At 32.7% G+C, this 24,025-nt stretch overlaps 2 protein-coding genes across 4 annotated transcripts; both read right to left on the reverse strand.

Moving 5' to 3' along the window:
* Positions 1-96: 96 nt before the first annotated feature.
* On the reverse strand, positions 97-4,904 carry LOC130641798 (tripartite motif-containing protein 59-like). Its single transcript, XM_057448761.1, has 3 exons — positions 4,558-4,904; positions 3,365-4,272; positions 97-2,691 (listed from the first exon to the last, which is right to left on the reverse strand). The coding sequence occupies exons 1-3, from the start codon at positions 4,902-4,904 to the stop codon at positions 2,588-2,590; spliced, it is 1,359 nt and encodes a 452-aa protein (XP_057304744.1). The 3' UTR covers positions 97-2,587.
* LOC130641796 (E3 ubiquitin/ISG15 ligase TRIM25-like) lies at positions 4,861-14,048 on the reverse strand. Of its 3 annotated transcripts, none has more exons than XM_057448760.1 (8): positions 13,810-14,048; positions 11,714-13,692; positions 10,714-11,010; positions 8,952-9,850; positions 6,523-6,687; positions 6,285-6,440; positions 5,792-5,818; positions 4,861-5,697 (listed from the first exon to the last, which is right to left on the reverse strand). In XM_057448760.1, the coding sequence occupies exons 3-8, from the start codon at positions 10,989-10,991 to the stop codon at positions 5,654-5,656; spliced, it is 1,569 nt and encodes a 522-aa protein (XP_057304743.1). In that variant the 5' UTR covers positions 10,992-11,010; positions 11,714-13,692; positions 13,810-14,048; the 3' UTR covers positions 4,861-5,653. The 3 variants fall into 3 exon arrangements, with proteins under 3 accessions (XP_057304743.1, XP_057304741.1, XP_057304742.1); XM_057448758.1 differs by having other exon boundaries at positions 5,773-5,818; XM_057448759.1 differs by lacking the exon at positions 11,714-13,692 and having other exon boundaries at positions 5,773-5,818.
* Positions 14,049-24,025: the final 9,977 nt, after the last annotated feature.

Genomic DNA, 24,025 nt, shown 5'->3' on the forward strand with positions numbered 1-24,025 from the left:
GGGACACGTTTAATAGAGAGGGGGGTTTAAAAGAAAGGGGCATTTATTGAAAAAAACGGTATGGATATCTGAGTAGAAAAATTATGCATCACAATAGCAGATTGTTCGCCTTGATCAAAAAAATAGTTGAAAACAATCACAAAATGTCATTCAGCTCACATCAAGGGTTGCCACCTGATTCTCCCTGATCGAAATTCAAAATTCTATGATTTGGTGACAACCCTGACATCGATTGGTAATTAGTAATAAAACTATCACAGTAATAAAACTATCACACTAATAAATTAGAGACAGGTGTTAAAAATATAAACATAAACAAAACATAAACAAAACACTGTTGCAACCAGTGAGATAAGAGTCAGAGCACTTTCTTTCAAGCATGGATATTGTATTTAATACTTTGGGTCACTGCAAGTCAAATATCAAAATTAAAAAACGACACAAATGACAGCAATATCAAAGCGCTGATGTTTTTACACGTATTATCAAATTTGGTTTAAATTGGTTCCAAACAAAAAACTAACTTCAACAAAATTTGCCACTACAGAAAATAACTAATATTGACTGGTGAGGAAGGATAAGAATTCTAATGAGAAAAATATCCATACGTTTTGATTATTTCTTCAGTTAAAAATCAGTGCAATGGTGCGTTACTTACTGATGTAAACTTCATATATAACCAATACATAATACTACAATCAATGCCAGAAAATAAAAATTGGATTCAAATTGAACTTATAATACATTGCATAACTTCCAGTTCCGGTTTAATCCGGTTAAATCCAGTAAAACACGGATTCTCAAAAAAATATATACAATATATAATTGTGAAATTGATAACATCTAAATACTGTATAATCGTTATGGTAAAAAAGTTATTTAAAACTCTCATTTTGTGTCTTAGTTAGATTACATGCACTTGGACTGGGAATTCTATTTTTTCTATTTCTATTGACCCCAAAGGGTTAAACAAAAATGCCATTCGTTGTATTTATATGGAATTTTTTTTATATCAGAGTTGTGTGAACTGCACGTGCGCAATAGCTTTATTTCGGGTAAATCGTGTTGAAATGGATATTTTAAGGGTGTCCTTTAACTGTAACAAAATCAACACCAAAAGCATTTTCGTTTCATCTCAAACCCTACAAGAATTTATAAACACTAGAGACTGTAAAGACAGAAACGTCAAATGAAATATGTTATTTAATAACATGAAGAAAATTTATTTTCACTTATTCTCAAAATTAATGAATACCCATACTTTAATAACTGCCTGCATTAATACGAGGGTGTCACTTAAAAGATACTGAAAAGAGAAAAAAAAAGTAGTGGGAGAATTTTCTGTTGGCTTAATGCCAGTGAGGAATAAACCTGCAGTCATTATCAGAAGTCGAATGCTCTATCAATAATCAGAATCACTAGTTTAAAAAAAATGGCAAATTTCTTTGTTCATATCATTAAAAATATATTCCAGTAACTCCTTTTTTGCTTACAGATAAACAAAGAACAGAATATTCACAACGCTGCTTGCAAAAGTTTTGTAAAAAAATGTTTTAAAGTAACTTCTTATTTCCCTTCTCTATTTTAAGCGAAGTGTATGCGAAGTTTAACACTAAAAGGGTCTCGGTCTCATCATGCTTTAAAAAAACTGTGTAAAATACATAAACCAAATATTTTGTAATAAATTTTAAAGTAAAATGATAATAAACAATATATTTAGTATTTGATTTCTAAAAAGAAAATTCTGCATTTGAATAATAATTTAATAATAATAAGCCAGTCGTTTCGGCAGGAAGTTCTACGGCGTATTACTGATTTAATTGTCCTCTACAGGTGAGTATTTGCTTCAGTAATTGTGCAGAAAAAATGCTCACGTTAGCAATAATTAATTATTTCAACTAGCACAGCAAAAGAGAATAAAAAATTTGAAATTAGTAGAAAAATGACTTCAAGTTTGTAAACATGGCTTTTATGAAACCTAAATGAAACTTAAAAATCATAAAAACAACTATTTATGATTTATTTGGTTTTTTAAAATGAATTTTAGCATTGAAACTCGTTGTACGAAATACAAATCTAGCTTCGGTAAATTCCAGATCACTTACGACATAACAAACGACCGTTTAGCGAAACCGACTGAACATATGATAATAATGCAAAATGATTAATTTGTAAACATAATAGGTATTTGTACCTTGTGCAACAGAGTAGTCTGTTATAACACTCAAAAACTAATAATTCCACCGCTACACTAGACTGGTATCCTCCCGTGCTTCACTAGTCTCGGTAGTAAAAACGGCGACAAAAAAGGAGCCCATTTTGAAGTTTTACCAGCTAAAGCAGTAAAACAAAAAAGCAACCCTTGCGTAACAATATATTTATAAGCGTAACAGTAATTGCTAAGTAAAATATAAATAAAAACAAAGTAAAGAAATAAATGTGCACAGTTAGACCTTCATTTTGTGAGGAAATTTTAAAAGACTTTGTATGCAACAAAAAATGATAGTCTTTCACCAAACATTTTGCAGTGCCAAAATTTGCTTTCACAAACACTCCTCTTAAAGTATAATGTATCCTTCTAATACACTTAACTTGGAATCCATTCCTTTGCTTTTGGGTTTAATCCGGACCCAACACATTCTCTTGAAGGAACTTGTGTTGCTGTTTTACTTTTGACAGCTGCTTCAAACTCTAAAAAAGACAACATGCTTACATTTTCCTCCCATGAACTAATCAGGTACAACCCACAATTCCTTTACGTTTTAAAATCTTTATATGCAGTTTTCAAACACAAACAGTAAAAAGTAAACTTGTTTGAGTAATTCTTCTTGGACAGATTGTTTGTAAATAATGTATAAGAGAGTTGTTACTTTTTACTTGATTCTAAAATTCTTGGTGTCTAAAATATTGTTTTTAATCAAAGGCGAAAGTAAAAACAAAATTTAAAAAGTGAAATAAATATTATTTCAAAAAGTGAAAGTCAATCCCCTTTACAATGTCATCAGGAAAAAATAAATGTTACTTAATAAGCAAGTCTGTAAATGAAAAACATCCAGCATCATAAGGAACTCATGTTTACATGTTATACAAGAAATAATCTAACATTTTGACAACAAAGCCAGAATTAATTCTAGGCGTTGTATTTAAGGATGTCTGGCAACACAATTTAAACATAAAAAACTCCCCTCCACCCCCAAGAGCTGCTGCCGACCCCCTATTTTAACCTCCAAATAAAAATATACACACTTTAAATTAATTACACTCTCTGCAACTATAAATTTAGGAAAACCCCATTTTTCAAACAACCCCATCTTCCCAACCCACACACTCACAATTAAGTTACCAAGAGTACTACGCAACTTACCATTTACAAATTGGGAATCTGTGCACAGCTCGTTAACCAGTGGTTTGTAATCTACAGAATCCTCAATGACATAATCACTGTTGAAAGCAGGAAAGTCACTTCTTAAATTATTTTCTTTTTGTGTGATTAAATTTCCAAGATGGTTGGCATCAGATAATATAGTAAACTTACGATCTTGCAATACTGCACTGATAGCAGGTAGGTTGTTACTCTTTGTTATATTTAATGCACTCATTTTCTGCTGTATTTTTGTTCGTTCTAGCATGATTTGAAATGGCGGCTTCATTTGAAGGTCATCCAGATAAGTTGATGACAGATATTTATCATTAATGCTACAGTTTGCAAAATCTGCATTTAAAGATTCAGTTTGAAATTCCTGTGCCATGTTGTCAAATTTTTTCAAGATAAATTTTTTTTCATCTTGTAGAATTTCTAAATAGTCAGTGACGCACTTTTTTATCCTGTTGTTGAGTTCGTCAACTAAATCCTTACGAAAACTTTTAATGTCATTGAATGCTGTGGTATATTTCATCTTTAACACTTCCATTTCATCATAATCTTTATGGATTTTGTCTTTTTCAGTTTTTGCCCAGTGCTTTACTAACTTAGCAGCTCGATCAACAGATTCAATATGATGACTTTTATGATCACGAAATTTGCAATACAAACAAATAAAACGGTCACTGCAATCAAAACATACAAACTTTGACGCAGTGCTATGCTGAACACAATATGGCACAATGTTTTCTTCTTTCTCGTTGTATCTAATATCAATGTAAGTGGATTGAGTATGCTTCAACAAATGCTCATGCCAACACTTCTCACATAACGCCATAACACAGATTACACACCATTTGCATATACTACGGTTACACGAGTCTTTTTGAGAACATTTGGTCTCATTTTGCCTAAAAAGAGATTAAGGGATAAAAAACTTTTTCACCTGGTTCTTTTGCTGATTAGCAATTCGTTTTTTTTGTTCTCGTCTGTCACAAAAGCCGAGACAATCTCAAATTTCAGTGGCTTGAAACTTATCAAATCAAAAATCACAGTTTTTTGTTCCAATATGTTTCCTTCCTAAGCGTAATGCACCAAAGCCAACATTGGTTGTTTTTTTCTTGCTCAATTTCAGCATTATCATGTTTAATGTTAAAGATGTGAAAATCTTTGAAAGCAATTGTGTGCACACATACCTATCAGATTTCTGCTTAATTATGTCTAATGTTTTCTTCATATGATAATTTGCAATTAAGTTATTTGTTGTCTCACTTTCTGCCAACACTTTAACATTGTCGCATTTCATGGGACACTGCAGCGTGGCACTGCCATTTTCGTTAAACTTCAACACTCCATCGAGACAGTCTTTACAAAAAGAATGTTGACATTGCAATGTTTTGGGATTTTCAAGCTGGTCCAAACAGATACTGCAATCATAGTCCTTCGTCAAATCAGTTAGGTTAGCCCCACTTGCCATGATTTGAATGTGTTTTTTAAAATCTACATATAATTTAAATTTAAAAAAAAAAGAGAATAATGCCATACAATTCTTCTTAAAAACACCTTCAAATGATTTAAATGGAAAACTCTTCACATTAAACACACTTCTGAAACTCAAATTTTAGAATAACCAAGAAACATAATTTGTTTTTTTTTTAAACAATTTGTTAATTTAAGAATAAAAAAGAGAAATACTAGTTAGGGAGAAAGGCCAATTTTTTAAGTTTTCGCAAGTAAAAAATATAATGAGAAAAAGGACGAACAGGAGGCTAAAGAGTTCAAGTTAACACACATTTGTATGAGTTACTAAAAATCAAAGACGTAAAATTATAATAATAAATATAAATTATAATAATTCCCAACTCTTACAGCAAAAATATTTGATAAATCAGTTCATGTTTAATATCATTGGTAAAAAAAAGATTTATTTTTCAAATACAGATTAGAAATCATAAATTTACATGTTTTAAGAAACATAACAAAAAATACATTTCATTTTTAAAAATAAGAAAATTTTCCGAAACATTAATGTGTAATTTGAAATCCTGCATTAGGAAGCATCATATAAAAACATAGCTTTGTGTTGTAACCCCATATTCTCGTAAACCGTATTTATAAACATATTTAAAAAAGAAGAATAAACAGAAAGCCAATATAAATTAACAACTAAAATGTTTCCATCACTTTTTCGTTAAAATATGCGAAAATATTCTTTAAATTCTAGATAGCCTTCAGTATAATTAAAACACAAGTCTTTTTCATATTTCTTTGAACGCTTTCAACCTAAAACTATCAGTATTTGGTGAAATGACACAAACACGCCATGGCCAGGTTTACTAAAATAAATAAATCAAAGTGAACAAAATAAAGAAAAAGACAAATTTTAGATTCTCATGTATAAATGGACATACCACTTGAAGTACTGTTTACCTTGATATGATCCATCATGTTTTCCCACTAAAAAATATGCATAAAGTGCAGGCCTATCAACAAGAAAATAACTCCCGAGCAATAAATCGCTCCTCCAAGGTTACAATAATTTAAACTGGGCAAGCAATTTGAATAAATAGAACAAGTTTATAAACAAAGTCTTTATCTATTTTATCTTATCTTTTTTTATATATAAATTTTGGTTCTTTAAAGAAAGAACATTGATTTCCATGTAATATAAAATAATATTGCTCAACCAGAAAAACGTTTTTGGAATTGGGAGAGCAATTATTGGCTCAGCTATTTCCTTTTCCTCAGAATTGGGCAAGCCTTTGCGTGAGCAAGAGCAATTGCTCTCCCCTTAGTGATAAACCTGAAAGCCGTATTTAAAAATTGGGAAGGGGGGACACACCATGCGATGCAATAGGAGTATTAGTTCAGCATAGGCAACATGAACCATGCAAGACCAAAATGATTTCAATAAAAAACTTACATTTGTCATCCAACTCAATGCCAATCTGAACAGTAGAGCTATGTGGAAATTTACCAATCCACTTTATGACACCCAAAGGATGTTTTCCTTCTCTCTTAATGCTGGCCTGCATTCCAACTTTAAGATCGTCAATCTTTTTTGGGTGAAACATTGTACCTGAATAATTAATAACAAGTTGACACATCACAAGGAAACCTAACTTTAGGAATTTTATTTATTATTGGAAAACAATCTCCACCTCTTTTTTCAGCAATTTCATCAACTTCTTTTTCCTCCTGTGTGACTGAGTTTTCAGGAAATTGAGAAGAAAAATCCTCCATACAAATTTTGACAGTTTCCTTCACATCCTGCTGGGTAGAATTCTCACAGTGAGAAGTGGTTGGCTTTGTAGTTCCAAGCAATTCTAAACATATTTTTAGCATAATCAATGTTAATAGTATTCCTTATGAAACCTTGTGTTGCGTCAATCTGCCATTAATCTCAAGGAATGCAGCCGTTGGACCATTCTAATAATTACTGTATACCAACCTGCGTGGCATAAAACTCACCAGTCCGAATTATTAAGACATTTGTGTAAGAGTATGTGTACAAGAAACATAACTAAGATAATTTACTGTCTTATAACAAAACAATAATTAGAAACAAGAAATTTTAATTAGGTCAGCCTCCATTACAAGAATGTGCACCATTATTAGTCTATTAAGGTATAAAAATTATATTAATAAGTGTTGCATTGCGCTTTAAAATCACAACGATTTTATTTGGTATAACGCAAACAGTACATTTGCACACTGTTTAAAAGTTTTCGTGGACAGGAAACTTTGCAAACAAAATGCATAATGGGAGTTGAGACAACAATTTTTGAGAAACCAGAAAAAACAGTGGGAATATCTTTTTTCTGCAAATTTGCTTGCTTTTATGTTTGTAATTTAGAAAAAATTATTAAGAGAGAAACAATTTTGGTATAAATTTCATTCCATTGTATGACATTTTCCTTTGCCCCAATACCTATCCAATACATATAATATCACTTTTGAAACTGCCGCATAGTGGAAGCTATCCAATATAAAGATTATGCACAAATATCATCTTCCTTTTGGAAACAAAACACCTATTCAATATTCTTTTACATTGCAACACAATGCCCATCGTCTAATGGAAATATAGTCTAATATTGAATTTTTGTCGATTTTATTTGGAATACAGAACACGCAAAGCCCTGGAAAAGTTTCAGTTGTATGTTTTTTACAATTCTGATATCTTTGAGCAATTGGTTGGCATATTTCGTTTTAAAATTCATTTTCAATTGTTTAAAGCCTTATTTCAATATATTAAAAACATAAGTGACATAAAGTTTGGTGAAGCATTGTAGTGTGATTATGAACCTATAGCCAATTATAAAACTTTTTTTTAAAAAACAACCGCTTCTACAAAAAAAAGTAACAACACAAACCCCCTTCCCAGTGTTTTAAATGGCAGGTTTTAGAGCTTTAAAAAAAGAGAGAAAGGTGTGAATGTGCTTCACACAACACTTTTGTGAAGGAACAAAACGATTCATCTGTTAGTATACACAAAATATGTCACATGTTTTTCAATTTAGGCTACTTCTGTTTTTTTAAATACACTATAATATGCTTCTTTCATTATCTTATGGTGTTTTGTGCTACCTCGCAAATACTGATGCCAATAGTAATGAAAATTGACATTAATAAGTATTTTTTTCTTTTTTACGATTAAAATCTAATAAAATCTAAGGCAATATTTAGGCTCCATAAGATAATTTTTAGTGTTGTAACAAAATACAACTAAATTCAAAGCTTTTTCACAATTTTATAAGAAACTGTACAAATTTTCAAGCTTAAAAACTTTGTTAAAGTTTCATAACAAACTGGCAATTTTCAGAATTTCTAGAAAAACCTTTTTAACAGATTCTTATCAATCAACATTTTAAGTACAGTAAGATAAATTTCTGACAGTTTTAGAAAGATTGTTGTAGCATGTCAAGCAACATTTAAGAAGTACTGCAGACCTGCATTTATTCTTCTTGCAGAAGATTAAACTATAAAATGTTACACCATAGGAGTTTTTTTAATTCAACACAAATAATCTTTTATGGTATATATTCCCCAAGCTTTATAATTGTCGTGTATTTTTAAGTGTTTGACAAATAGTTATTACATACAAAAATTTTTTAAATCTATACCACTGTACACAAAAAATTATCTCAAGTAAGTTGTCGTACATCGGGTTTTCTTAAAATTGTACATCCTTGTTTAATACACACACTACAATAGCTTATTCTACTATACAATCACATATTTTTTCGTCTCATTTTCTTTCCTCTTTTACATTATAACTCATTGTTTAATTCTTCTAATCCAAGTCTTGACCATAATTATTGACCAAAAACATCACACAAATGTTACATGGTTTCAAAAGACAGTATTATAAAATGTACACAGAGTTCCAGCATATCTTGCCATCGACAAACATTCAAAAAATATGTGTGAGAAGTACATACATTAATCATCTTACATATATTCAAAATACTATTTCCACTTAGCAAAAAGATCACAGACTATCATCCTCTAGATATTCTAATCTAAATGGTTATAAATAAAACTTCATAGTATCAAATATTCTAAAAATAGTAAATAATATTCCAACCTTTTGAATGAGCCAATTGCTCCTCAATATCAGCAATGAAACTTTCTGCGACACCAGACATGTTAGTGGCTTTTAATAAACCCCAAAACAGTGGATTTTTAACATCTACACAAACCTGGTCTTTGTTATGGTCCACTGACAATTCTCCTAATGGTGCATCTGTATTACCTTCGTCAGTTAGTTCCTTAAAATTAACAAAAAATCTTGATAATGATTTTTCTTGGATATTCTTGCAGATCTTAAAAATTTCTTGCTGGACGGCACTTTTTTCAGCAATTAGTTCAAAGTCTGCTTTTTCATTGACACCACCAATGTATTTTTCCAGTTTCCATTCATCATCATTTCCCACTTCTCTTTTAAACGTCTCTACCATATTGTGGAACGTTCCAAGTAGCTTTTTTTCTTCGTTGCACAACAATGACATAAATGTATTAACTCGTTTTACTTTTCTGTTTTTTATTTCTTTTACAAAATCAGATTTAAAAAACTCCATCTGTTTACACGCAGAAGCATATTCTTTACTGCCCAGCTCAATACATTTCTGTGTAAACATTTCTTTTTGCTCATCTATCCATTTTCTAATTTTTTTAGAACATTCTTCGATTTTTTCAAGGAAATGAGTTTTATGATTTCTTTGTTTACAATACAAACAGACAAACTTCATTTTACATTCTCGACATACAAATTTGGCCACGGTTTGATGTTCATCACAAAGTGGTTCCAACCTTCCTTGTTTGGAATTATACTCAACATCTACCGCACCCTGTACTTCATCATGTTCTTTGAAATGCTGTGTAAGGCAAAATTTGCAAAAATATTCATGACAGGTTAAACACCATTTCGAAACACTATTAACACATTGTGGAAGTGCTTGACAAACTGGTGCAAGACTTTTATTCCTAAATGAAATTTTATTTGAACTAAATTTAGCACCTTTTAAGTTCTCATTTCAGTAAAATAAACATAGTGTAAACCATTATTGTAAACCATTCAGCCACGAACTTGTCTTCAATTTCACTGTTAAAAGGGACAATTACACTTCTACCTTCATTTACTTCTTAATTCCTAAAGCTACGTTTACATCAATGCAAACAACGCTATTCTTATGTTAGTTAATGTTATTCGTATAAAATAAGAATTAAATATTCTTGGTGTGAACAGTCTCCATATTTGCGTGGTATGTTGGCCATGTTATTCACACAAACTAATATTTTTTCGACCAGAATTATTTTTTTTAGTCACATTCTCATCCATTCTTTTATTCTTAGCTTCATTCTTTTTCTTTTCAGAATGCTTATCATTAAAAATCCCGTACATCATATATCCTCATCAAAGAAATACATATTGGAAGAAATATGAGCATATTAAAACAAGCATTTTGAACAAAAAAGCAATGTCTTTTATAGTTGATGTGAACACATAAATTTAGTCTTTTTGCATATTTTTATTTCTGAAATACCTTACTCACATGCATAAGAATTACGTTTAAGAATAGCGTTATTCACATTGATGTGCACCTAGCTTCATGGACAAACTTATCACCAATTATATTTCCTGGATTCTTCACTCCTAAATAATGCAATTATTTTAGCATCGTTTAATTACTTAGAACAATGGTAAATTAAGGTAACAAGAGAACTTTTAATTTTTTTTTTGTTCCATTAGTAGTAATTCGTGAAAAATAAAAAAGTACTGAAAAATGAAGAAGGTACACCAAACCAATTGGTAAAACAAATTTTGCCATTGCAAAAACTAAACATACTTTACTGTGTTACACATGATGTCCAATGTTCCCTGAACATGGTAGTTGGCTGCTAATGCATATGTTGTTTCATTCCATGCAATTTTAGTTGTCACGTTGCATTTCATTGGGCAAGAAATAGAAGCGCTTCCATCATGACGAAAGGTAACTATTTCGTCCAAACAATCTTTACAAAAAGAATGGTGACAATTAAGTGTTTTTGGTTTATAAAGTTGTTCGAGACAAATTGCACATTCATATTGTTTCTTGAGTTGAGATATATCGCCAGAGCTTTCCATCCTATTCCACCCTATAATACTGTTAATAAAAATGTAATTAATGTGTATTTGCCTTAAAATTTATACAATTGGAAAAAGAAAACCGAATAAGTATGGAGGTATCGTATGTAGCAAGTAGCCTTTATTTTAAGTACGGAAATTATCAACAACGGGTTGTTGTTTTTTATTTACGACACATAAATATTGCTTTTTTTACAATTTTATTGGACTTGAAAAAAACGACATAATTTAGAAATATATGAAGCAGTCATTTTATTGTTTTATTAACCCCTAACACTTAGATGTCCATAACTTGTCAGTTTAAGTGTGGAAATGCTAAAAAAACAGAGATGAACACCAGAAAAAATAAATAAATAAAACTTTGACTTCAAGGCATTGAAACAAATTTCAGCATTTGAAAAAAAGAACTATTTCATTTACACAAATCCAAAAATGTTAACTCTTAGTAGTAAATACATTCAGACAAACATCACTTTCACTTGATATGAGAGTAGAATAGCAGTTGTAAAGTTAAGCTGTGGTCTCACTGCTTACCACTGGTTATTCCGGATAAACAATTTCAAATAATATAAACAATACGTTATGAAAGTTAAAGCAAATAAAAAATGGCAAAAAAAAGAATATTATACATATTACATTTCAGAATAAATAAGAATATATTGACTCACAAATATAGGAAATTGGAATTAAAATTAAAATATACAAAATTCATGGCTTTATACCTTTACACATTATTGAGTTTAATATTACGTGAAAACCGAAAATTCATTGACATCCTGTAATACTTTTCACTGTTTCAAGTTTCAAATAAACTAAAAAAACAAACAAAATTCATAAACTTTTACAAGTATTAAAAAATACTATGATGTCAAGATTTTATTTCTCTAGCAACTGGACAGAAAATATTCCCTTGAAAAATTTACAGTATAAGATGTCTTTTTACTCAGAAAAATAGGCCCTAAAAGTGTTCGTTTAATTTTAAGGAGCAAAATGTAACCATGTTACTACATTTTATATATAAAGAGTGAGATTTTATTTGCCGACTTGGCCAAAAGTATTTAATTCAAAAGTTACATGAAATTTTTAGGGTATTTAGTGTTTTTTTTAAGAAATACTCAAAACTATCAAAAATGAAAGTTTTTGTAATAAAAAACGGTTTGTGCCTTATAGCCTTTTTAACTTAAAGGGAACTCGAGGTATAAAATGATGTTGGACTTATATTATAGAGCTTAAAGACGTGGTTAACAAGTCTTTTTAAATTTTTTAATTATATTTAAGTATTAGCAATTTTTTACATTTTTCGTGATCAGTATTTTAAATCTGTCAAGGGATGCACATTCAAACTTTATCAATGCATAGATAGTATAAAGGTGAATTGATTTATATAAAATACTATTTGATGGCCCGTGGAAAAATCCACGGGTTCGCCCAACCTTTTTATACTTCAATGCGCGTGTCTCGCTACTTGCGGTACCATTTTGCGCGACAGACAGACGCATATGGGTATTATAATATAGATTTCAAGCCTCTTAATTTTTTTTCCAACAACCCAAAACTCAGGACCTGCTTGATTTGCAATAAAATTTTCTGGGTGCCCTATACATTGTTAGCCAACTTTTTAAGCTCTATAATATAGGTCCAACATCAGTTTATATCTCAGGTGCTCTTTAAGATGCATTTTTGGGCTTTTTCATCCTAAATGCAGTTATCTATTAAAATTTTGAAAAGTCTGATATTGTCCTTGACATAAGTTCAATCTACTTTTTTGAAAGCTTTGTAACAATAAATTTGGTTAACAATTATAATTTTTTATATCTTTTAGGGAAAAATTAAGAAAACTGCTTAAAAATAGAATAAAGCAATTTTATGACAGCTAACCAAAGTTCATTTAAACCAGAATCACCTCTCTTATGTCCAACTTGCCAATATTTTGAAAAATTAGATTAGTTCTGATTAACCACTCCTAAATTTTCTATTTGTTGACATTCTTTGACAGAGTGGACACTGTGAATTTGACGAGCAATGTATATCCTCTTCACATTAACTCTGTGTGTTAAATAATTTAACAAGCTAGGTACTATTCCTGCTTCTTGACAGTTCACCATCCCCTTTCTTCCCTTTTTTCATACAACCTAATGTACCATTTAAAACAAACATAATAACATTACTTTTATAATTTATAACAATTAAAATAAAATTGCCAATAATGTTTTCAATTAAAGTTTCTTTATAATCAAAATGAAACTAGTAATACTTTTCAATCCAAGTTTCCTCATAATGAAAATATATCAACCAATCAAATCAACAAGTTGGGGTCAATCCATCTTATTACTGTCAAATTAATTAATAATGCTACTAATAAAGTTAATCCATGTAACTCCGTGATCAAAAATTAAAATCAGTAAAAGTCATAATCAAACTTGTTGTCATATCTGTCACAATCGAAATCACCACTGTCAATCGGTGAAATAGTCAAAATCATATTCAGCACCACTGTCAATTGGTGAAAAAGTCAAAATCAAAATCAAGAGTAATGTCATGCATGTCATATAACGGCTCTGTTTTTACAATGACACTTTTGGTTGCTTTCTTTAATGTTGTTTTTCCAGTCTTTTTACTTTTTTTGTTTTATATAAACTGTTCTAATTTTTTTTCTTCCTACAAACAGGTTTAATAATCCTTTTTGATGTCAGGGCTTGGTCTAAATTAAAAAAGATTACCAACAGTCACAGTTTCATCACAAGAAGATATTTGGTAAAATAATAGTTTTTTTTTAGCTAACAAACATAAAAAAACATAAAAATTAAAAAGATCTTACCTAATTTTTTCATTAGGTCTGGAAAGGTTTTAATAAAGTTGAATAAAGTTTCACAATTATCTTTTGCATTTGTATTATCCAAATCACCGAACACATTAGATTTCACCACATCATCATCTTTACTCACTTTTGCCTTTACAATGGAACATAGCAAATCACCCAGTAATGATGTTTCAACCGACTTTTCAAGAATACAATTTTTTCTTTCTATTTGAGATAAGTGATGGAGAAAGGAGTTTAAAGGAATTCTACAGAGCGCTTTATCTCCTTAAGCTGTTCGAATATCTTTCCATAAGAATGACCTTTGTGTGATCTGTTACGGCAGTACAAACAAACATATTCATCACATTTAAAACATAAGAAGTTAGCCAGAGTATCATGCTCGGTGCACAATGGCTTCAATTTTTTCAGTTTGCTGTTTTTTACCGGTATAACATGACAACCATTCTGATCATCATGACAACAATTTTTGCAGAATCCAACACAACAATCAATACACCACATGGAAACAACATCGCAGCTTTGCTTATTTTGACATAGGAGTTCTTTATCACTATAATAAAAAAAGTCTTTTTTACAGCACAGTGTTGGAACCGACAAGCAACTTAGTCCAGGAAAATAAGCACAACATTAGGTCAACTCTATGTGAAAATTACTTGTCGCCAAGCACTGCATTAAGGATTTCGCCAATAATATCACTGCATTTTGCTTGGATAAAAATACTTTCTTAGAAAAAGATAATGATTTTCCCTTGTTTAAGCTCTAGTTTAGTCAGCATCGAGCAAGAAAACCAAGGACGACAGGGTATTTTAAAGAAATATCCACACATTCCTCCCCTCCAATGGTTTCAGCTAGAAAATGTTTTTTCATATAGCTCTACATTTTTAATTCCCTTCTGACATGGTTATTGACAGCCCAAGAACGCATAAAAGTGTCTGTGCTGCATATTATAAAAAAATTCACAAAATCATTTTAAAAGGAAAAAAAAGATTTAAAATAAAAGTTTAAGTACGCTTACCTGATAAAAGTCGTTGATCTGTGTGTCTTGTTTTCTTTATAACATAACATGCTTGTTGTTTCATTCCACTTGATTACTGTTTTCTTTTTACAAAACAAAGGACATTTGACAGTGGCACTTCCATCCTTGTGAAATTCCAGCAATCCATCTAGACATTCTTTACAAAACGAGTGGCCACACTTGATAGTTTTAGCATTGTGATAGTCGTCCTTACATTTTGGACATTTTCCATTCGTAAGAGAAATTACTCTGGTATCATTAAAACTAGAATCAGAACGATGAAGTTCTTTACTTTTTCCTTCTGTTTTATGATGCAATGCTTGTGAAGTTTTAACAAATTGCTTTCTTCTTTGTTTGATATCTGCAAGTTTTGTAACATTCAATTTCTTTTCATCTTTTTTGAGATACTTTCTAACAGAAGATTGCCTTTCTCTTTTTTGTTGTTTTTTACTTCTGTATTTTTCTTTTTTCTTTGCTGATTTCCTTTTGGATACTTTTACTGTTGTATGATGAGAGGTAAACAGTTGTGCAAAATGAAAGAAAAAATTTTTATGTTCCGATAGTTCTTCTATTATATCAGGTAGATCTTCATTTCCATTACTGTCAAGCAGTGATTCTGTGTAAGCAATGTTATTGTTGCTTTCAATCTCTTTTATATTAGTACCAGAGAGTTTGAACACAATAGTGGGGAAGCCATCACCGAATTCTGCTTCATCAAAATCAGTCAACACTACTTCTAATTTCTTTCCCGCTATTAAAGACTGAAAATATGGCTGATTCAGATTCTCTAAAAATACATTAACTTGATTTTGTATCTTAGAAACATCGTACATCTCCTTCACTCTTGAAAGTTTCAATCGATAGTCATTAGAAAGTGATTCAAATCTTTAAACTTTAGACTGTTCTTCCCTTGATAAAACACTCAGGAAGTCATTCACAAGCTTTAAGTTTCTCTTCCACATTTCTGTATGTATCTTCTATTTGAAATCAGTTTACAAAGTCTAAATTAAAATTGATATGTAATACAAGAAAATATTAAAAAATAATATAATATATATCTTAAAAATAAACCCCATTTAAAATAACAATTACCATTTGCATGGTATAGCATAATACATCTTGAAATGCAATAATTAGTATTATCAAACGAATATAAGAAATAGGCCAGACAGGTTACTGTATTCGTCTGACTACTGTCAATTACTTTAACAAGCTTTTGTTAGTCAAATAGAAACAACCATTTTAAATTGAGTGAAAAGCTGGACAATGTTGTCAAACCTGGCCGTTAATTTTATGAAAACAATCACCTTTTTTCGAATTTGTAATTTTAATTGAAAGCCTTTAATATTATTCACCAAAGAAGTACATTTTGATATCGGTAGTTTCATTCCCCTTAAATTCAAGATAAACTTGATTTGATCTTTGTTCAGAATATCTTAACTTTTAAATTTTCTCATGGAGTGTTTTTATTTTACATATTACATAAAATTACACATAAAAATAACGAAGGGTATTTTCAATAATAGAATTAATTGTCATAACTCTTTTGTTATGTCAAAAATTATATATATAAAATAATCTCAAATAAAAAAAATCAATAGTTTAAATGCATATGAAATATTTAATATAACCACAAGCAATCCAGTTTAGCTTTTGCCACAACGAATTAAAATTTAATGACTTAATTCACATGTTTAAATGCGAACAAAATTGTTTTATAATATCCTTTTGAATAGGGGTTAGGGATACAAGTGCTTGTATTAAGAACATTTTCGATTTGGTTTCACCCCATTCACAAGGCATTCTCTGATGAATAATGATAACACACACCTGTCCACTTGTGTTATCATGCTTTGTTACACATAAAAAATTCGAAAATTAAAAATGAAACCCCTTTATTCCCTACACCATCACACGGTTATCACAACCTTGTTAGTGTTAATGCTGTCAGATGTTTTAGCTCCTGTATAAAATATTAACCTTTTATAAACATAAAAAGAAGGATTTAGGCACACTAAAAAAATCGCAGCAAAAAGACAGAAAGAAACTTCCCTCTATGCTTGTCATAACACCCTCCTCTGTTATGATACTTTTAAATTTTTCAATATTAAAAAGACTACATTGACAGGCTTGTTTTCCTTATATTTTCAAAACTGAAATTATAACACCCTCCTCAATCACGCTTATTATATTTTTTAATGTTTGTAAAAACTACAATTGATTGCTGGCATGTTTAGATAAGAATTGGTCAACCTTTCCAATTAAATTTCTGCTGATTGTCATCACTACTTCAGGTTAAAGAATTAGGATTTTTTCCAGTTTTAAAGCACTAAAGTTGTATATAAATTTAAGTGCTGTAGCTGCAATGCTATCTATGCTGGCAAGACATTGCAATAATTGAAGTTAACGTAAGAGCCAGTAAACACATGAGTATCTCCAATTTAACCAAAAAACCCTCATTTTTCAGCCATATCCGATCATGCATTATACTATCAGTGTAGGTCTTGTTGAAATAATTTTTTTCTATACTTTTCACCACTAAGACTAGCTAGGGTTTAGAATTGAGGGAGAGTTTATTATAGGGGAAAACCATCTTTGAATAGAAGTATCGCATCTGTTTCCTATTTGACCATTGATATAATGTATAATAATTAAATCATAATTGTTTTGTACAATTATACTTATTGACATATCATCTATTACAAATTAGTTTTTTGTAAACATGACTTGATAATGACCTTGATATATGGCATTATTCTCAAAAATCACAAAATTTATGCTTGTATAAAAATAAGTTTTTACCTATTGTGACCAAAAAGTTATAAAGAAAATGTTAATCTCATCACTCATATATTTATATTTTTAGGTGCCGTTTACTTTAATCTGTTAAGGCTCGTTTCACTTTGACTAAATTTTTCACTATATTGTGCATCTGTGGAACGTGCTGATTTACACTAAAAATTAATAAACACAAAAAATTATTTTATTCATACCTTAATTGCTATGGTTGTGAAGCAACAACAAAAATAACATGTTGTGTAAAGAAGTATATTTCTCCTATCTCATGTTAACTACACCTAAGTTTGGGGGAAGGGGGAGGATGTCAGGTTTAATATCAGGGAGTTTCAAACCAGATGTGTGTGTTTCCAACTTTACCCTTGTTATCTTGTGGAAACGTCTGCATCTCTCGTGAAAAAGCTAACTGACCTGAGGTACCTCTCATGGATAAACCTGTGTCTCTCGTGGAAACACATGCCTCTCGTGGAAAAACTTGTCTCTTGTGAAACACCCCTTTCAGCTAATCTCATCGAAACACCCCAATCTTAGCGACTCACCTACATCCCTACCGATTCTTGTTGAATTGCCTACATCTCAGTGACTCTTCTAGAAACACCTACTACCCGTTAATGTGAAGCTCATTTGTTAGGGTAACAAATTTGGCTGACAAAGGAAGCCCGACATCTCAATTTATCTCAAACTTAATTTTTAAAAGAAAGAAATTTCCAATTCATGATATCATTAACTCATATAATCCGATAATGCGCAACCAAAAAATAGTACTATTTCAGTCAACTTATAAAACATCAACTAATAAGGATTTATTTTCGTGAATAGTTATAAGCACTTATCAAAAATGTGTCTTGCAAGGAGCTGTGAAACAAAGTCTCGCTTTTTTAAAATTAAAGAAAAAAATTGCCAATAGAAGCTTTGTACATGTGTCAAGAAGAGTGTGGGGTAAAACAAATAGACCTTAACTGATGCTGACACATATTTGGAAACCCGTTATCCTTATTGTTGAGACCTATCTTGTGGAAAGGCTAACAGATCTTGGGTGTCTCTCGTGTTAACAATTAAGTTTGGTGTGGAAACGCTAACCCAGCGGCTTATGTAATAAATATGTGTGGGTCTGTGTTTGTGTGTGTGTCTGTGACGAACTAACAAGTGTCAGTTTGTTAAAAAATTTATGTTAATCAATTCACCTTTATAATATCTATGCATTGATTGAGTTTGTTGGTATGTGACCTTAACAATTTCATTCATTAATTAGAATTTAGAAATTATTCAATTGGATCTCACATTGAAAAAAGACACATCCTAGAATTAAGATGTAAATCAGGAAAATAGGACGTTTTAGTCTATTTCTTTATCACTTGAGCCTGCGCAAACACCCACTTTGTTCATCATTATTTTCGCTAACTTCTTTCTAGGGATGGCTTAAAATTCATACAGTTAAGCGGCAAGCGAAGTTGCCAGATCGTCGCTAGAGCTTTTTGTTGATATAATAACGTAGTTAGGACGATAACACTACGATTTGACACTGGGGTGGTGGTCTGGTGTATGAACTTCTTCCTAATTGGTATATAAACTTATGGGAAAAGTTATAAATATATATGTGACTCATAAATATATATTTATGAGTGTTTAAATGCACACATATATAGATCTTCTTCCTACAGTACTCTGGTTTGTATTGCCCATAGTTAGTTCACCATTTACCTATGTGCCTTTTCTGGTCAGCAGCATATATTTTGGTCAGCAGTCTTGCTAGTATTTAAGCTGCAGTTGCCTCATGGTTTTCCTTTTCAGTTCTAGCAGTTTTTCATATGCTTATGTCTGCTGCTTATTAATCCACTTATATCTAATCAATCATTTTGCAATCAAACCAATATTTGGCTAATTAAACATGAATTTATCACCTATATGGATGCTGTTATATTTTATCTTACCTACTCAAACGCCAGATGGCTCAGAAGATGAAGATTCAACTTCTCAAACCTTCCAATCTGCTGCAATGTGTTTCGCTCCTGAGGAATCGTCCACACTCAAAAAGAAACGTATCCCAAAATGTCCTGGCTGTAAGGCACTTCTGGCTCTACACGACTTTGGTATTCCCAGTCGTCACTGTCCAGGTCGTCGTTCTAGCGCTACCAACACTGTCACATCAGCTGCTTCAACACTTTCCTCAATTATCGCTAATAACCCAATGCCTTCAATCCAAAGATCTTCGCCTCTGCAGTCTCACCTAAACAACCCAAACAAATCTTCTTCGCCGTCTCAGCTAGCTGCTCTTCAAAATCAGCTGGCTGTCTTAGAACAGGAAGAGTTATCCCTAAGGGAAAGTTTACAAACAGAAGAGCAACACCTTCTCAATCAGATTGCTGCTCGACAATCAGAATTAGCTAGGCTTCGCTCAGCTTCTTCCAGAAATGCCCGCCCAGCACAAATTCTAAGCACTTCCCCGTTGCAGCAAACTGTAAATCTAACCATTCGTGTCCAAGACAATCTCCGCCCTTCACCTCTTGAAGTACAACAGCCATCTTGTTTTGCTTCCTTGCTTGCTCCGCAACAGTCCGCCAATTTGTTGACCAATCGCACTGTCTTGTCACAACAACAAACTGTTAATCTTCCATTCTAGGCGATTACTAATAAGAATCAATTGGTGGTGGGGTTTACTTGTGTTGAACCAATCTTGCTGGTGAAATCATTGTGTTTATAATAGTGGTATATATTGTGTTGTGTGTAAATCAATTGGGTATATTTAGTGTTGTGTTATTAGGAGAACTGTGAAGATAACCTACAGGAGAACTGTGAAGATAACCTACAGGTTAGTCATACACATATTGCGAGTTTAACACAAACATGCTCCCTATCGGATGTTTTTTGCCAGCAAGAAGATCGTAGTTCAGAATTGTTTCTGCGCCCTGCACTTTCTTCCAACACTGGAAATGGTAAGCCACTTCGTATTGTCGATTTTGTGTCTCGGCTTCGTCCTGTGGAGCAGGAGAAAGTTCTACTGATCCTGGTTCGCAAACTACGCTAATGTTGGCCATTGGAAATAAGAAGCCAAGACTGGAATCTTTTTCCATGGAACAATATAACATAGCTAATTTGAGAATTTTTTATGAATTATTGTCTTCTGCCAGATGGCCAACCTCGTCCGATTTACGTGACTATTTGTCTTATTCCATTAAGATCTTAGAGTTGGCTAGAAAGTACACCTGGGAGTCTGTGCTAAAGTATGACGATGAATATTGATTTCTTCAGCACACTTATGGCTATCCATGGAGCTTTGACAATAGCCATTTGCATGAAGTGATGCTTATACCTCGTTGGGCCTCCCCTCCTGACTGTAACCCTTCCAGTACCTTAAGTAAGGGAAATTCAGGTTCACCTGCCTCAGGATCGTCTTCAGGGTTTCCTACACATACTTCTTCCGGTGTGGAAATATGTCGTAACTTTAACCGCCAAAAAGGTTGCCAGAAAACCGAATGTAAATTCACCCACGTCTGCAACCGCAAAATTGGTAATCAGGCTTGTGGCAAACCTCATTCTGGACAAAACCACAATTCTGACAATTGACTACCCTCAGAATTTTGCACTCCTCTTAATGTTGACTTATGGACCAATGAACTGGCTGAAGACCCAGATCGTGACTTCCTCCTTAATGGAATTCACTGTGGTTTTCAGCTTCTTCCTAAGGAATCTGATTTATTGCCTGCCAAAATGAATAACTACTTTTCTGTTACCAGTCCTACAGCTCATATGAAAGTAGAAGCTACTCTGCTGGATGAACTTAAAACTGGTAACTATGTTCTTACTCAATGTAAACCTACCATTGTCAGTGCTCTTGGGGCTGTCCCCAAACCTGACTCTGACGAGTTACGCATTATACATGACTGTTCCATGCCAGTTGGAAAGGGTGTCAATACGTACATTGATATTGAAAAACAAAAATTTCAAACTATCGAAGATGCCTATGCTATGATCAAACAGGGATATTTTATGGCCAAGGTTGATTTACGCCATGCATATCGGTCAGTACCTGTTCATCCATCAAACTATGCTGCGCTTGGTCTAAAATGGCGGTTTTCTGGAAGCACTCATATCTTGTCGATACTCGACTTCCTTTTGGAGGTCGAAGTGCTCCTGGAATATTTCATGATGCTATTTCGTATGATGCTAAGACAAGGTTTTCCTCTCGTTATTGTCTACCTAGATGATTTTCTTGTTCTTTGGCCGAACACAGACTGAATGTTATGAGGCCTATAACACACTCTGTAAATTACTTGTTGCACTAGGGTTTCAGCTTAGCCCTGCTAAGTTGGTTCTTCCATGCCAGCAACTTACTTTTCTTGGAATTCTGCTTGACACTGTGTCACTTACCCTTTCTCTTCCACCTGCTAAACTGGATGCATTGAGGGAAGTAGTGTCACATTTTTTAACCAAGCAGAGAGCCTCTAAGAAAGAGTTGCAACGTCTTGCTGGTCGCCTAAATTGGGCTTGTAAAGTCGTGTATGGTGGTAGAACGTTCTTGAGACGTGTCCTGGATCTGATGAACACCTTGTCTTCCCCTGCCTCGAAGTGTCGCTTGACGCTCGAATTTCACAGGGATATAACTTGGTGGGATCAGTTCTTGGGTGTGTTTAATGGACAATGCGATTTCTATGACCAAAGACCTATTACCAGTCTGCAAACTGATGCTTGCTCTGATGCTGTTGGTGCCTTTTTTGAGGGTGATTGATTCCATTCTCATCTATGGGTAGACCATTCCCCTCTTGCCTCTTTGCATATTAATTTTAAGGAAGCCCTGTGTGTAGTTCTTTCTGCTATTCGCTGGGCTCCTTCTGCGAGAATACTGCTGCTGTTGCTATGCTTAATAAAGGAACTACCCATCACCCTGTTATGATGGACTATTTACGTCAGTTGTTTTGGTTATCGGCTACCTTCAATTTTCGTTTGAAGGCTTTCCATGTAGCTGGTGCTCAGAATGTCCTTGCTGACGACATATCACGTCTTCATTCAGGACAACACTTATTATCATTTTTGCACTTTTTGTAGCTCAACTCACTGACTTCAGTCTGTGATTTGGTTGCCATCAATCATATGTCTGCCTATTCTTATTATTTTCTCATTGGTAAGTATACCATCTGTGGTAGCTAATTTTTGTATTCTCCTTCCTCTAGAGTTGCCCCCCTTCGTTTCGGAGTTGGTGCACGACGTTGTCCTTTTTCGGCAGACCACCTATGCTGAGAATACAAAAAAAAGCTATCGCACGCATTGCAAGGCTTATGAATGTTTTTGTAGCCAGATGTCTTCGCCACTTGTGCCTGCCTCCACAGATTTTTTATGCCTATATATTGCCCATTTGGCTAGGTTTTTACTACCACAATCAGTTTGTATGTATCTAAATTTTGTTGGCATTCTACATTTAGAGATGGGATATGCTAATCCTCTAACCAACAATTGGACACTATTCACAGTTTTAAAAGGTATGAAGCGTATGCTTGGTGTTCCAGCCAAGCCACGTCTTCCTATTACCACTGCTCTTCTTTTTGGTATTCGTTCTCGCCTTAACCTAAATTGTAGGTTTCATGCTTCATTTTGGGCTGTTTGTTTAGTTTCATTTTTTGGTCTGTTCCGTAAGTAACATTTATTGCCAGCATCTTCTATGATATTTAATCCGCTCAAACAACTAGTTCAGTCTGATTTTACTTTTCATGATGACCATATTCTCGTTCTAGTTAGATGGAGTAAGACCATCCAACTGGGACAGCGCACAATTACTGTTCCACTGGTGGCTATTCCTTCTTCTCCTCTTTGTCCAGTTCGGGCTATTTTGCATGCTTTTTCTCTCACTCCAGGTGTTCTGCCTGATGCTCAAGCCTTTTGTTGGCGCAAATCCTTGATGCTACCCATTGACATATCGGACTTTCATGTCTGTTATGAAAAAAGTGTTGACAGAGTTAGGGTGTTCTACCTCCCAATATGGTACCCACTCGTTTCGCCGTGGGGGGCCACCTTTGCTTTAGAGGCAGGTGTTCCCCTGGATGTCATATCCTTATTGGGGGACTGGAAATCTGATAGTATGTTTCTTTACCTTCACATGCCCCTTGCTCAGCGGTTTTCTGCCCAACGACTTATGGCATCACACCTTGCATGACATATTTTATTTTATTTTCTACTAGTACTTTGGATTTGGACTCTATGTTTTCACATATTTTACGTTGTGAGCTATGCTATGTATATATATATTTTGTTCACGCTTCTTATTAATATTATATAGAGATGTGTTAATACCTTGGCTTTGTTGTTGCTTATATTATATATGTGTTCTACTTTCATTTCATGCTTGTATATATTTTCAGCTATTACTATATATAAATGTTTTGTAACTTTTGTCCTATCTACAGCAATAGA

This window comes from Hydractinia symbiolongicarpus, chromosome 4 (assembly GCF_029227915.1).
Source record: "Hydractinia symbiolongicarpus strain clone_291-10 chromosome 4, HSymV2.1, whole genome shotgun sequence".
In the NCBI taxonomy this organism is placed as follows: domain Eukaryota; kingdom Metazoa; phylum Cnidaria; class Hydrozoa; order Anthoathecata; family Hydractiniidae; genus Hydractinia; species Hydractinia symbiolongicarpus.